Below are 15,340 nucleotides of genomic sequence, written 5' to 3'. Positions count from 1 at the left end.
TAATTGTAAGAAGTTCATAAATTGTATGTTTCCAGATTTTAAATGACAACTCCAGGATAAAATCTGGAACATGAGTCTCGGCTCTGTGATTTCCTACTGATTGAAAAATTACGAAGAAATTGTTGAAAAAAGAAACATACTCTCGTCTCCGCTCCTAGAGAAGTTGAATCAGTTGACTATTTTGTTCGAAAAGGGGCATTCAATTGACTAATTATCGTATCATCGACTCGAGAGACTTTTGCAACCCACAAGATACGTCTCTCTGAGCGAAACTTGAACTTCGAACGGAAATGGAATTACCACACATCGTCCACATCGAAGAAGAATACCTACCTATACGATCTCTCAACTTCGGCATGAAGATTTTGAAATGTTGATGCACCCAGTCGTCAATACGAGATCCTACCTATAAGGTGATAAAACTGTGGGCAAAATTTCCTGCGCGACTCGACAGGTCGTAACTACCAACGACGCCCGCCCAAACGCTTCACTCACTCACACCTGGAAATTAAACGCGTAGGTCTATACAGTTTGTGTTTGTTTCTGGCTGCTTTTGGATTACGAAGCTTCAATCTCGTCTGCATGAACATGGAGCATTTCCGGCGATAGAACGGATAATGAAATTTTTAATTCGACGTTTTACATGTAAGTACACGAACAACTCAGCCACTACCAACGCTCGCTCGCTCACCAGTCACCTCACCTATACGAGTAACCAACGACGTTCAACCTTCGCTCGCGAAATATTCGTATTATGGAAACTTTACCCAGGCCAGGCCATAACCTACGCGTTTCCACGCGTCTCTCTCTCTCTCGAGCTCATACTCCTCGAACCAGCAGTACATAGGTACACGATCGAGTCGAGTCGAAGTATTTCTACATTTTCCGCGAAAATTAATGTAATCTGAGGACACCCACATGTGCTGGCAGTCGTCTATACAATACAAAGACAAAAGAGCTGATAAAAAAAAATAATTCGCACGATGGACAACGACCGATCGACCATGCTGAGCAAACGATAACAGAAAAGACTCGTATACGAGTACATTTAATCGAATTTGACGTTGGCATACACCTGCGTCCTCAAAGACGCTGAATCGTAGTCATAACATTCGCCAAGATAATGAACCTTAAACGATATCGCGGCTCGAAGATAAGAAACGCCGACGATCATTCATATTTCACGCTGCGAGTGAATGAATTAATAAATATGAGACAGACGGAGAGAGTGAGAAAGAGAGATAACCTGAAGGTACTCGTACGAGTACTTTATCTGACGCGAGTGCTGGTTAAACCAGATTTTCTGTTTGAAGATACTCGAGCATTGTTGCAAAGATGATTTTCCAACGATTTTTCGCAGTTGAGAGAAAATCCTGCTGAATTATTTGGGTACCTGGGCTTGCTCTTTTATTGCCAAATTTCTAATAAAATTCTATCTGGACCTCTATGGGATATTTTCCTCTCAAAGGGGTGAGAAAATTCGGATGAAAAAACGCTGTCGTCAGGTCGTAATAGTGTGATTTTTGAATCTACGTATTTAAATCTATATCTATGTACTTATCTAATTATATTAAATATGTAACCAATATTTACGAAGATTGGCAAAGAACCACAGAGATAGAGATGAATGATACTTACATACATTTGCCATTTCTTTCTAAACCATATCAATAGCACCTGCATCATGATGCCACTGAAGGCGTGCATAATTATCACTGGTTTATATCTCAGCCAGTCGGTTAATAGGAACACGACAATTAATAGCGATAGAGATACATAAGTGGCCACCGGAAATATATCTTGATAGACCTGCGAAACAGACAAAGATACACACAGATGGATTAGCATAAGAAAGATACGACCTTCTCCCAATGTTACCATTTTTTTATTTTTTTTTGCGGCTATATTATCGTCTCTCTGTCTTTGCTCGCGAAAAGGCGTATTTTATGGAGATGAAGAATTAAAAAATCCGCATACGAGATGAGATGAGTATTACCTATATATTGCTTACGTATTTGTTTTATTTATATTTTTAAACGCGCAGATAGGTATTGTTGGGGAGGGGGGGGACGAGTGTGATTTTTACGAGTTAATGTAAAATACGAGTATACACCTTGTACGTTGCCATTTGAGACGAAAATAATTGCGGAATCTGATTCAGCGTGGTTGAATACTGTGTTATATCGATATAGGTGATGGGTTTTTATCTTTTTTGTAATCTTACCCATCTTCGTGCTCCTGGGTCACCTGAAGATTACATCATCGTTTTTATATTTTCACGGTTTGGTTGAAGATTTCTCGTTTGAGTCGAAATTATCATGAAGAAGGCGAATGATTTCAAAGTAGGAGGGATTTTTGGGCAGAAAATTGAAGCCAAAATAGAGCAATATTTATTTATTGAATTGTGATGTCGTTGACTTTTTCCATACTGACCCCAAAAATTAAAATTCGCGGGAAAAAAGGGCCAAGAATTGGAAAATTTCTTTAAAATGGTGAAAATTTACCTATACTAATTAAATCTAGAATATGTTCTTTTAAAAAATCGAAGCGAAAAGCTGTTGATTGAAGTGCCCAAAAATTGTGAAAATTATTTTTGATTTTTCAATTTCCACGCTCACTTTTATTACTTTAAAATTCAATATAGCAGGGATGTGAATGTGAAGCGGGGGGGGGGTGGCGGTTGATAACTTTGACCCTATAAAAAGCTGCAGATAATGGCCACTCGTCCCAAAAAATTTAAAATGTGAAAAATTTGCCTAATTTAAAATTATTTTCTTCTTATATTAGAATTTTGATTTTTTCAGTTTTTCAATTTTTTTTCCAAGAGTAGAAAAATTTTGACCTGAAAATTTTTTTGCCGTGAATGAATTTTGACCTCTTCCCCCTCCTCTCTTCTTACTCACAAATTGAAACGTTTGCAAATTACCTGCTTCTTATACATATATAAAAGTTGTGCTGCTGCTGTTGTGACCAAATTTGGTCACACTGGTTTCAAAAAAGTGCAAAAAATCCTCTTTCTTTCTGTAAAATTGCACAAAAGTCCAGCTTTTTCCTTTTTTTTGTTATCAAACTTTGAAATTTTTCTGATTATGTTTTTTTTCATAATTTTGATCTTTGATCTTTTTTTGGTTATCTTTGAAAATGGAAAAATCGTCACCTCTCGGATCCCCTCCTCTTTCCTGCTCATCTCTTCGCCAAATTAAAACATATACAGACATTTCATGCTAAAAGCTCTTTTATGGTTGTGCTAATACGTATTAAAAAGCTCTATTTTCTTCATTATGTATTTTTTAAATTAAATTTTCAAAATTTTCAATTATTCTTTTTTCGTTTTAGATTTACTTTTTTTCCAATTCTCTTTGAAAATAGAGAATTTTTTGACTTGATGACTTTTGACTCTCTCTTTCCCCCTCCGCACCCCTTCCATCCCTTAAATTGAAATACTTAATTCAAGAAAAAATCCCGCTACAAATGCTTCTGTGGTTTTGCTAAAATTGAAAAAAGTAGCCCTGCTTTTTTTATTTTTTCAATAAAAGTTTGAAATTTTTTATTTACCTATTTTGTTTTTTTGCTCTATCAGAATTTTGACTTCGTCAGTTTTTCTGGTTTGATTTAAAAATGAAAAAATTGTAACCTGAAAGATTTTTTATTTAAATTCGTTTTGATTCACTCTACCCCTCTTTTCTTCAAATTGAAACATTCGAAAGAATTTCAGGCTAAAAGTCCTACTTTTGATGTGCCAAAATGATCCAAAATGATCGTTTTTTTCTCTCGCCCAGATGCAAAAAAGGGTTGCATTTTCTATCATTTTTCATCATCAACTTCAAAATTTCTTATCTAAGCATTTTTCTTTTTGGTTCTCTTTGAGAGTAGAAAATTTTGACTAAAAAATTTCCAACTTGCATGAATGTTGATTCCCTCTTTTTCCCTCCTCTTCCTTCCCCTCGCTCAAATTGAAACGTTTGAATAATCACGTGAAGTTCTTATACTGTTGTGCCAAAATTATCAAAAAAGTCTTATATTTTTGGCCAAAATTCCAAAAATGCTTCTTTTTTCAAATTTTTTGGTCAAATTTTGAAATTCTACCTTATTTTTTTTTCAAACATTGTTTTTTCTTTAAACTTTTCCAGTTTTGTTCGAAAGTAGAAAAATTCTTATCTGAAATTTTTTTGACTCGAATAAGTTGTTGTTTTGATGCTCTCCCCTCTTTTTTTCTTCTTCGAATTGAAAAATTTGAAAAAATAAGCAGAATGGTAAAAAGGTCTCGGTTTGCTAAAATTGCAACAAAAAACTATCCAAATTTTTTATTTGTTCTCTTTTGTGTTGATTTTTTTTGTTTTTTCTAGTTTTTTTTTTTCAATAGAGAAAAAATTTCATTATTGAAATGTTCGAATTGCAGAATTTTTCATCCCCTCACTTTCCCTTTCCTCCTTATCTCTCCTCAAACTGAAAATTTGTAGAAACATTTCTCGCCAAAAGTCATTTTATGGTTGTGCCAAAAATTGCCAAAAAGTCTTACTTTTCTGCCAAAATTGCAAAGAGAAAGCTCCTAATTTTTTTATCTGATTTTTTTCAAAATTTGGAATTTTTTTTTTAAAATAAAAATATTGAAATTTTGACTGGAATGAATTAATGGTTTCTTTCTCTCCCACCCCCCCCCCCCTATATCTGGTCTCTTTTCTTCTTTGTCTTTTTGAAACATATTTTGAAAAATATTTTTGCTTTTGTGGTAGTGCCAAAGTTGCCAAGAAAAAAGTTATATTTTTATGGCAAAATTGCAGAAATATGCATTTTTTTCTGTCACAATCTCCTTGTTTTGAAAATTTTTCGAGGTGTGTAATCCCCCCCCCCCCCTTCACAATAATTCCCCATGAGACCAAAATTATTTTCCGATTTTCGTTGCTGATTTCTGAAATTTGGTGAGCGCTAACCTCACTTCATTTTCTTTCTTTCCAGTCTGTTCCAAGATCCTCAGGACCCCGATTCGATCAAAATATCCATTTGAATTTTTAAATCAAAATAATTCTCAAGTAGGTACATAGAAATAATTTTCAAAATTTTAGGAAATTTTTGATCCCCCCACCCCTCCTCTTGTCCTCTTTTTTAATATTTCTAGGATATTCCATTACCCTGTATTTTTTGATCATTTTCATTTTTCGAGATGATACATTCAACAGAAGAGGTCAAAAATGCCATTTAACAGAGCAGGTTTCCATTTGAATTGACTTCTGATGATTCCAGGTGAGGGAGGGGAGGGTGATGAAAATTTTACCCACGACCAGTACAGTCTCAGTTTTTTAGGATATTATTTTCGTACACCCATTTTCTCCAGTCAATTTGAATTACACGAGTCGAAAGTTCTATTTTAAATCGATAAGCACGAATCTTCAATAATGAACGAAGACACCTCAAAAACTCCACCTTCGCTAAATTTATTCGCGATAAGTCCTTCATTAAGGATCAATCCTGAAACCGTTTCTACTTTGAGATGTGATGCTACACTACACTATACAGCAACCCAATGAGCTAGAGAGCTCGTTACCGAGCAGCTTTCGCGTCCACCTACGACGCTACCTACTTGGAAATTGAAAATTTACTCCCAACTCGAAGTAAACGTAAATATATGTATAGCTAATTCCACGAGCACATCAAAGTAAACTCAATCGTCGTCGAATAATCGAGGGAAAATAAAAGGAACGAAATACACTTACACTCAGTGTTGTAGCTCGTTACCATTTTGTTGAATTTTTATACGTTTTCTTCGATAAGAATTACGTCGTACGCAATAAAAAAGTAGAAAAATTAACAGGTAAAAAAAAAAATAATAAACGTTGGTATATACCGCGTAATAATTACTGTAATTGCCATTTCAAGGTTAAGGTTTATTATCTTAACAAAGAACAAAGTATCGTTCACAGGATGCGCATAAATTATTCGGGCATCATAGCACACATACGATTTCCATGAAGAGTTGAACGTTATTACTGTAGGTACTAGCTTGGTGTGTATAGAATTTGTTGTGTTTTCAAACTATAGGAGTATCGAAAGCTAGGTTCTATAAAAATTGGAGACGAAGAGAGCCCTCCTTTTCCTCCCTCCCCCCCCCCCCAGAAAAAATTGTGAAATTTACTTTAAGCAGTACGAATATTAATATTACCTCTTCATCTTTGAAGTTCATCGGGTCGTGGGTCAGGTACTGGGTGATGTACGGATCCTCGGGCCGGAACTCCTTGAGGAAACCGTACGTACCGATCCATATGGATAGCTTGAGCCACTCCATATTCCATATACTGTAACAATAAAAACAGAAAAATTGACTAAGTATAAGTATTATGAGTAGGTAGGTATAACGGAGCTAATAAATGCGATTATGTATCTATGGTACCTATACTATTCGAATTGGTGGTTGTTGGGTACCTCTACCTATACGGATAAAAAATTTATACTACCATACGTGCGGTGTTAGGTCATAATTTATAAACGCGTTTATTTTCACGATGAGCAAATACCGGTGGAATTTTTTTCTTCCTTTCACCGTATACACAGGCTTCATTTTATATAGAGAGAGAGATAAGCCTCTATGTGAATGATTAGTGGTGGGACGGAGGACAGGGGGAGGGTAAATTTACGTCGCAATTATGGCCGGCGCTGACGATGAGCTGTACATAGTCGCGTCGATGTCGATTGTCGAAATGTACCGGCACCGAGCGCCAACATACGATAACGATTTTGTTTTATTTGTACAGTATTATTATTATAGTACGAACTACTCGTACTTACATTGTAGTTACTCTACATACACTTACACAGTTTTTATGGGAGATATTCAACGCTTATAGAAGAGGGAAAGGGATACGAGCGAATGAGGAAGACAAAAACCGTGAAAAAGAAGCTGCCAGATGAAGGGAACGCGTAACTTTGGACGTGGAAAACGCGTCGTCGTCGGTTTAGTTGTTAATTTTCGACAATTAAATTGACGCAATCGTCGGCGTAATTGTTATTATAGTCGCGGAGAAGCTGTCACTGGCGTGGGTTCGGTGCTGTTGGGTTTTTTTCCTATAATACGTTTGATACATTGTAACGATGAGGATAAACTATCTTGACAGATACGAATGCAACGACGATGAACCGTAATTAAAACTCGAACGCATGAAAGGTGGTGTGAATATCAGCGAAGAGCTTGTGAGAGATAGAGAAAGAGGGAAATTTTCGAGCGAAAATGGAATCTTAGAGGTGAAAGTTTGGGTATTGTGCGAAGGAAGCGTCGAAGTTGAAAATTGACTTCGGATTCGAGTTCAGCGTGATCAAAAAACATGGAATCGATATGCGACATGATTTTTAATCAATTTTTACCCCCCTCTCTTCTCAGACCCCCTCCTCATTTTGGCTGAAATCGTGAATTTCAGTGGTATAGATTTTCAGGTGTAGGAATTGGTTGAAATGGAACCGTAATTAAAATTCGAGCTTTATAGATGGTGGTGTGAGAATCAGTGTGAAGATCTGACGAGAGATGGAGAAAGATGGAAATTTTTGAGTAAAAATGGAATTTCAGGAGTAAAAGTTTGGGTATTGCGCAAAGGAAGCATCGAAGCTGAAAATTGACGTCGGATTCGAGTTCAGCGAGATCGAAAACCATGGAATCGATATGCGACATGATTTTTTATCAATTTTAACCCCCCCCCCCCTCCACCCACATCGGAGCCCCCTCATCACCGCTATAATCTTGAATTATTTCAATCGTGTGGATTTTTAGGTGTACAGATCGGTTGAAATGTGTTTGAAATCGATATTTTTGAATTAGATGAATGAGAAGGGATAGAGAGAGATGGAAATTTTCAAGTAAAAATGGAATTGCAGGTATTAAAGTTTGAGTATCTCAAGAAGGAAGCATCGAAGTTGAAAATCGACTTCGGATTCGAGTTCAGCAAGATTGAAAACCATGGAATCGATATGCGACATGATTTTTTATCAATTTGTTACCCCCTCCCTTCTGACCCCCCCCCCAATCCACAGCCAAAATCTGGAATTTTAGTCGTGCGGATTTTCAGGCGTAGAGATCGGTTGAAATGTGTTTGATATTGGTGTTCTTGAAGTAGACGAATGATTTATGTCTGAGGATTTTCATATAATAACTCGATATGACTGATGAGGGAGGGGGGAGCAAAAAAGTGGACCAGTGCCCCAGGGGTGGAGTTATTCAATGCGACCCAAACCCTAGCTTCATGTATATCGATTTCTAGGTTTTTGGACACCCCGAATTCAAATATGGCGTTAGTTTTACTTTAAATGAAAAATTTCACCGTTTTCGGTCATAAATATTCCATAAAAATGAACTTTTGCTATCTAAAAAAATCTGCTCAACATGATTTTTTGGAATTTAATTGATTTTTAAGGTATTTTGTCAAATTTTCAATAATGTTGAACAAGCTTTACATGACTTTGATAGATTTCTCATTTTCAAAATGTTTCTAGAAATTTGGCTTATGATTTATGTTAGGGGTTCCATGGGAATGGGGCCTTGTGTTCATTTTTTTTGTTTTTTTTTCTTTTACAATTTTGAATGGGTTAAAAAAATTTTTTTCTTATCAATTTCACCATATTCACTGATATTGAAGTTTTCTTTCATGTAAAAAGAAAAACAAGTTGGAAAATGTTTGCTTGTAGAAAATTTTTTCAAGTCCATTTGAACTTGTAAAAATTAGTGGAAAAAAAATTGGCTAAGGCCCCTTTTCCATGAAGCCCCTCATGTGATTAAAAATATTTTCTAAATTCTCAGGAATAAATGATACGTATCAAAAGGTGATTATTTTCGCATAAAAATAAAATACTAATTCTTAGCTGTTCAAAGTGTTATGCTCTGTGTACCGCTTGCAGAAGTGACCAAAATTCGAAACTGACCTCGGATTCGAATTCAGCAACGTCGAATACCATAAAATCGATATGCATCATGATTTTTTTTTTATCAATTTTCACCCCCTCCCCCTCTTAGAACCCCGCCCTCCACCCCACCCAAATCTTGAATTTCAGTCGTATGAATTTAGGAGTGTAGAAATCAGTTGAAATGTGTTTGAAATTTCTATTTTTGAAGGATGCAAACATGTTGGATGGATTTCTTGTTAGATAACCTAAGACCAACCGTGATATATGTTTTAGGGGGGCAGCCAAAATGTGGATCAGGGGTGCAAGTGTTGAATGTTATCCAAACCCTATCTTCATGTATATCGATTTCTAGGTTTTAGAGCACGCTGAATTCAAATATGATGTTAGTTTTTCTCTAGGTGCGGATTTTTTTCAGTTTTATTTTGGTGTTTTTCATAAAAATACCTTTATAGTGTGTCGAATTTCGTTGAAGGGAAACAGCAGTATTCATTATGCGTAAATTTGTCAACATTTATCCAAATTATGTCTTCTAGAATTTTTTTCATCAATTTTAAAGAAATTTTATTAAATTTTTATCAAGTTTTATTTTTTTGGAAAACTTTTTGATATTTTCTCAAATTTTCATGATGTTTCTGAAATTTTGGCGTTTTTTAAATGCATTTTCAAAGATTTTTGATTTGTTTTCAAGTTTTTTCAAGCATTTTCATAATGGCAAATTACTGATTAATTTTTTTTTACTTTGGATTTTTTTAAATTTTGTTTTTAAACTTTACGAATTTTTCTCAAATTTTGCGTTTATTCAAAACCCTTCTTCATGCATATCGTTTTCTTGGTTCTCGACATCGCTGAATCCGATTCCGGCGTTAATTTCGCTTCAAATGCAAAATTCAACCGAACAGCAGCACTGCACCTTGCAAGTGTTTCACGTTCGTCGTATAAATAACCCAGTGAAAGCTGCGGTCATCCGAAGTGTATTACTATTTTATATGTACATCTCTATTCTCTAGGGCTATTTTTAACCACCGTGTATGCGTATGTACGAGTACAAAAGTACTTATGGTCTTAATAAACGTGATGCTGAACGTGTCGACAGTACGTAGAGCGTCGCGCGCGTCAGCGTCATTTACTCGTATGTACTTAATTCGAAAACGACGAAGGAGTAAAGAAAATTTAAAACGATGGTTATTCGCGGTTTACTTACACGAAATCTTGCAACTGGTGACACTCGGGGTTAATTGAACAGACAGACGCGAATTTGTCGCCTATAAAAATCCTATTAATAACAATCACGTGCAATTTACACGATTACATTGTTTGGTAAACGAACGAATTTCTGCGCCTTTTGTGTGTTGTGGCTGAAACGACGACGCGATGGGTGAGGTGCAGAAGTGAGGGGGGAGGAAAATGTGCAATTTTTTTCCACCTCGAGGTACTCGTTCGTATCTCGATCGCATCGCATGTACGAGTATGTACCTTTCGGGATGATAAATTTAACGAAGTAGAGTCGTTTAGATGGCGGTAAGGCTATTATGGGAATTTTCTAGCTACGATGTTTGGTCTTTCTTTTCTGTGTTGTGGTTTTTTTTCCTATTCGATATCGAGTTGTCAATTTTGAAGTTTGAAAAAAAACCTCGTGCGAGACGTTAACGAGAGACGTTGCTGAAAATACACGTGTCTGAGACATTTTACGTACGTATCCACGTAGACGTGTACGTTCCATACCTTTACGCCACTTAACAATGACGAGAAAGAGACACGAGTTACTATGTAGAAATGAGTATCGCACCGTAAATGTTTATAATGTTGTTTTATGTGTATACGATGCGATGGGTATATATATACGAGAATTAGAATCGTTAACACACCGTGTACGCTATTTTACGCAATTCACACGCGTCCAATGTAAACAAGACGCTTTTCAATAATCGCCCACATAATTTGATACGAATACGAATTTGCCGCGTATTTCGATGACGTCACGTAAGGACACACGTCTCCAATGTGACGATAATTTAGCAGCCCGAATATCGATTTTTAACGAATATTTTCATTTACTAACCATATCCAATTATAAGCCGAGGAAATAAGCTGTGGAAAATTTCGGCCTCGAAAGTGAACTGTTTATTAATGAGTTGATGTGGGAAGAAGAAGGAGGGAGAGGGGAGGATTTCAAAGTTTTTTTCAGTCAGTCAAAGGCAAGTGAAACATATTGTCTCTCTGGGTCTCCCTAGCTCGTCATTTTGAAGAAAAAATTGGCGAGAGGATCATTGAAGGGTCGAAAATTCTGAAAATGTATGAATATTTTAACCCAACAACTTCGAATTACTAGTAATTATAAAAATGGATTTGTCAAGCTGTATTTGCGAAAAATTTTCGAAGTTTTTTTAATTTGGTGGATGGATGGAGGGGGGGGGGTGTGATAGGAAGAGACTGAAAGGTCCTATGACATTGATAGGATGAGAAGGTCAGAGTAGTCGGTTCAAAAAAATTGATCAATATTCGAAGTCCAGCTCAGTGCCTCCTAAATATTTGTAATTGTCCAATAATCAACATACAAATTGCCAGCTATTTCACTCGAGAAATTATTTTGTTCATTTTGACCAAAAAAAGTGAGCCTTTTCACCCTCCAGGGGTGTTCAGATTCTACATTTCGCCGAGCATTTTGCAGAGAAAATGAAAATGTTTTCCTAAATTCATTTTATCTGAAATGGAGCTCTTCTAAACATCAAATGGACACGATTTTCGAACTCGGCGCCCTCCAAAACCTTGAAATCGATATGCATGAAAGATTTTTATCATTTTTTGAACTCGGAACTCACCCTCCTCTCCCCTTATCCCACCACTCCCTCCACCCTCCACCCTCCACCTAAAAATTGAATCGAATTGGGAATAGTTTGCTCCACAAATGAAACGGCGGTATCCTTATCACAGAATATCGCTAATTTGAAAAATTTTCAATTTCAATTTTTGGGTAGGGTGAGGGGGTGGGAAGGAGGGGTTGAAACTTCAAATGTGATAAAATATCGTCATACGTATCAACTTCATGGTTTTCATGGACGCTGATCACGAATCCAGCGTCTGTTTTTGATTTAGATGCAAGTGCTGGAAGTTTCGGTAAAGGTATTTTTCAACGTTTGATGCAATTCAATAATTTTCTCTCAAAATGTTCCCAAATTACGTTAGTGAAAAAATGAAAAAGTTTTCCAAACCAACTATGATGACATGGAGCTCTTCTAATATTAAAGCGCTTTATTACTTCTAATCATCGGAATGGAGGCCATTTTTGAACTCAGCGTACCCAAAAACCTTGAAATCGATATGCATGATGGATTTTTATCATTTTTTAAAAGCCATCCCTTATATGGACCACCCCCTCCTGTCAAAACATGATTGCAAAAAAATAGCGAATGCTAACTGCAGCACGAATGAACTTTTGAATCATTTCCCAATCTTGAATTTCACCAATACCATGAAAGATTTTTTTAACAATTTCGATTTTTGAGTGCATTGAATATTGATAGAGTGGAGAAAGGGGGTTGGAAACTTCAAATGTGATAAAATATCGTTATGAATATCGATTTCACGGTTTTCATCGATGCTAATATCGAATCCAGCCTCGGAATGAAGGTTTTGTATCATTTTTCTGAATCTACATATCATTATTTTATCCCCTCTTTCCCACCCTCCTTCCCTACCTTCCTTCCAACTTGTTAAAATTACCCTGCGAATAGTAACTGCTCCACAAATGAAGCACATCCTCAACACTAAATAATTATAATCATATCAATTTGAAAATTTGTGTTCAATTTGAATTTTTGAAGAAGTGGAGGGGGTGGGGTAAAGGAAGTTGAAACTTTAGAAACTGTTATAAAATATCGTGACGTCTTCTAATCATCAAATGGATACGATTTTCGGACTCGGCGTACCTTGAAACCTCGAATTCGATATGCATGATGGATTTTTATCATTTGTTCAAATCCACCCTTATTCTGTCAATCACCCCCTCCACCCTTCTATGCCACTTGATTAAATTCAGTAGCGAATGATGAAAGCTCAATACAACACTGAAACATATCCTCAACACTGAATTATGTCAGTTTGAAACTTCTTTGTACACAGTTGAAATTTTTGATTGTTGGGAACTTATGAGGGGTGGAGGGATAGGGGTTGAAACTGTAAATACGATGAAATATCGTCATGTTGTCATGTATATTGATTTCACGGGTTTCATGGATTCCAATATAGAATCCAGCCTCGAAATGAAGGTTTTGTATCATTTTTTCTGAATCTATCACTCATTTCACCCCCTCTATCCCACCCTCCCTCCCCACCTTCCTCCCAACTTGTTAAAATTATTCTGCGAATAGTAACTGCTTTACAAAAATGAAGCATATCTCCATCCCTAAATATCACCAATTTGAAAATTTGTGTGCAGTTTGAATTTTTGAAGCTGTGGAGGGGGCGGGGGCGGGGTAAAGGAAATTGAAACTTCAAAAACTGTGATAAAATATCGTGACGTCTTCTAATCACCAAATGGATGCGATTTTCGGACTCTGCGTACCCTGAAACCTTGAAATCGATATGCATGATGGATTTTTATCATTTTTTTCAAATCCACCCTTATTCTTCCCATCACCCCTCACCCCTCCTATGCCACTTTATTAAATTCAGTAGCGAATGATGAAAACTCTCTACAACACTGAAGCATATCCTCGACATTGAATTATGTCGATTTGAAACTTTTTTGTACATGGTTGGAATTTTTGATTATTGGGAACTTATGAGGGGTGGGGGATAAGGGTTGAAACTCGAAATATGATAAAATATCGTCATGTATATCGATTTCATGGTTTTCAAAGGTGCTGATTTCGAATCCGGCGTTGATTTTTCGCTAAAATGCAAGCAGACGCTTTTGAAGGGTATTTCGAGAGACTGAATTGTTAGATTGGAACATCGAAGTAAGCCTGTCAGCTATCAGCGACTGCGAATGAAATTGAAACTTCCTGGCCATCTCTAGTACTGCGTTTCACAGCAAATTTGGTGGCCTGGGAAACTGACAGACAGTAGGCTGTAATAATTTTAAACGCTTCGAAAGACATGCTGTCAGTTTGCTGACGATAATAATACGTATACCGAAGAAGATAGATATTTATGTGTAGCCTACCAGATGACTCATATAGTTTAAATACTATATACATGTGGAGTACATAAAGCGTTGAAAGATGAATGGAATTCGCAGCTTGTACTCTAGATAAGAATTTTACTACGCGAGAGGATATTCCCTTAGGTAACTGAGGATGTTCGGTACCATTATGATAATAATAAAAATGACACGAACGACTAGTTTATGATAACCATACCACCGAATATCCAAATCTACACTCTACAGTATGTGGTTAGTTTATGGAGTAAAGAAGAAAAAAAAAAAGTCAACAAACGACTTCCGTTTAAGGACAGGTCAACGTACATAGAGTAGATTCTATAGAGTTATGTACATAATGTATAAACGCATCAAATTACGAAAATTATTATTATGGGAGAATACCGAGTCGAGTCTGGTGTACTGTGTACTGTGTATTGTGTATGTGTGAGTGTTGTCGAGGAGCAGAGCAGCATCAATAATAACGATTTCAAAAAACGTACAATAATATTATTTTTGTTAAATACAATTTATGGCATCCGCTGCAGCGGTTCATACCGGTAATATATTATATCTAGCGAACGTTGCCCACGTGCTCGCCATGCTGCAGAAACAATACACATCCAGAGTATTTACTAACATACTCGTACCTATAAGAGATTCGCTGCAGTAAGCGTGGAGGATTTTTTCGTTGACGAGGTATAAGTAAGCTGGAAAAAGTTGGTACAAAGAGGAGAAGGAGAAGGAGGAAAAGGAACAGGAGGGCTGGAAAAACAGTCAGTCGTCGTGAGTGAGGTAGTCGCGTCTATATTATACGTATTACGTATACGTAAATTGCGCGTCACGACGCGACGTGCCCCGTTACGTTGCGCGCCTCGAGCTCTCGCAGACATTCACAAATTGGACGAATCGATTCGGCAGAGTACGACGCATATAGCTGACCTACTATATGCGAGTTACGAGTGCGTCTGGTCGTAAAGCGCGCCAGAGAAACGAAGCAGAGCGAGAAAAAAAATGCCTACGATGTCGAAATAGGTACTCTTGCGTCTCTGTAGTCTCTCAAACGAGACGAGAAATTTTTTTAGGCAAATTTTCCTCGTTTTTTGAGTATTTGGCCTTTGAGGGTGAGAACTAATATTTTCGGGTGAAATTAAAAGTCGTCATTGTGTGTTTCCGGGGATGATCCTTGATTAGAGTTTAGCTGTGTTTCGATCTTCGGGCTCCTTTTTGAGAAAATGATGGATGGTAAATGTTGAGAGAATTTTGAAATTTGAACGAATCGATGAAAAGATTTCACACTTTTGAAATATCCATAAATTA

General features: G+C 36.6%; 1 protein-coding gene and 1 long non-coding RNA gene across 8 annotated transcripts in view; one reads left to right on the top strand and one right to left on the bottom strand.

Annotated features, from left to right (window-relative positions):
* The window catches only part of LOC135844113 (thiamine transporter 1-like), a 108,033-nt gene that overhangs the window by 22,779 nt on the left and 69,914 nt on the right, over positions 1-15,340 (bottom strand). For all 7 annotated transcript variants that reach the window (XM_065362226.1, XM_065362229.1, XM_065362228.1 and 4 more), the window contains 2 exons: positions 6,158-6,290; positions 1,639-1,809 (listed from right to left, as the gene is read on the bottom strand). In XM_065362226.1, the coding sequence (XP_065218298.1) occupies positions 1,639-1,809; positions 6,158-6,280 (294 nt within the window). In that variant the 5' untranslated portion in view covers positions 6,281-6,290. The remainder of the gene's footprint in view (positions 1-1,638; positions 1,810-6,157; positions 6,291-15,340) is intronic.
* Positions 1-15,340, top strand: part of LOC135844115 (uncharacterized) — a 203,422-nt gene that overhangs the window by 131,801 nt on the left and 56,281 nt on the right. The window lies entirely within an intron of this gene.

The sequence above is a fragment of the Planococcus citri genome, chromosome 4, assembly GCF_950023065.1.
Source record: "Planococcus citri chromosome 4, ihPlaCitr1.1, whole genome shotgun sequence".
NCBI lineage: Eukaryota > Metazoa > Arthropoda > Insecta > Hemiptera > Pseudococcidae > Planococcus > Planococcus citri.
Note: the sequence above shows the minus strand (reverse complement) of the source record. Positions and strands in the feature narration are given on the sequence as shown.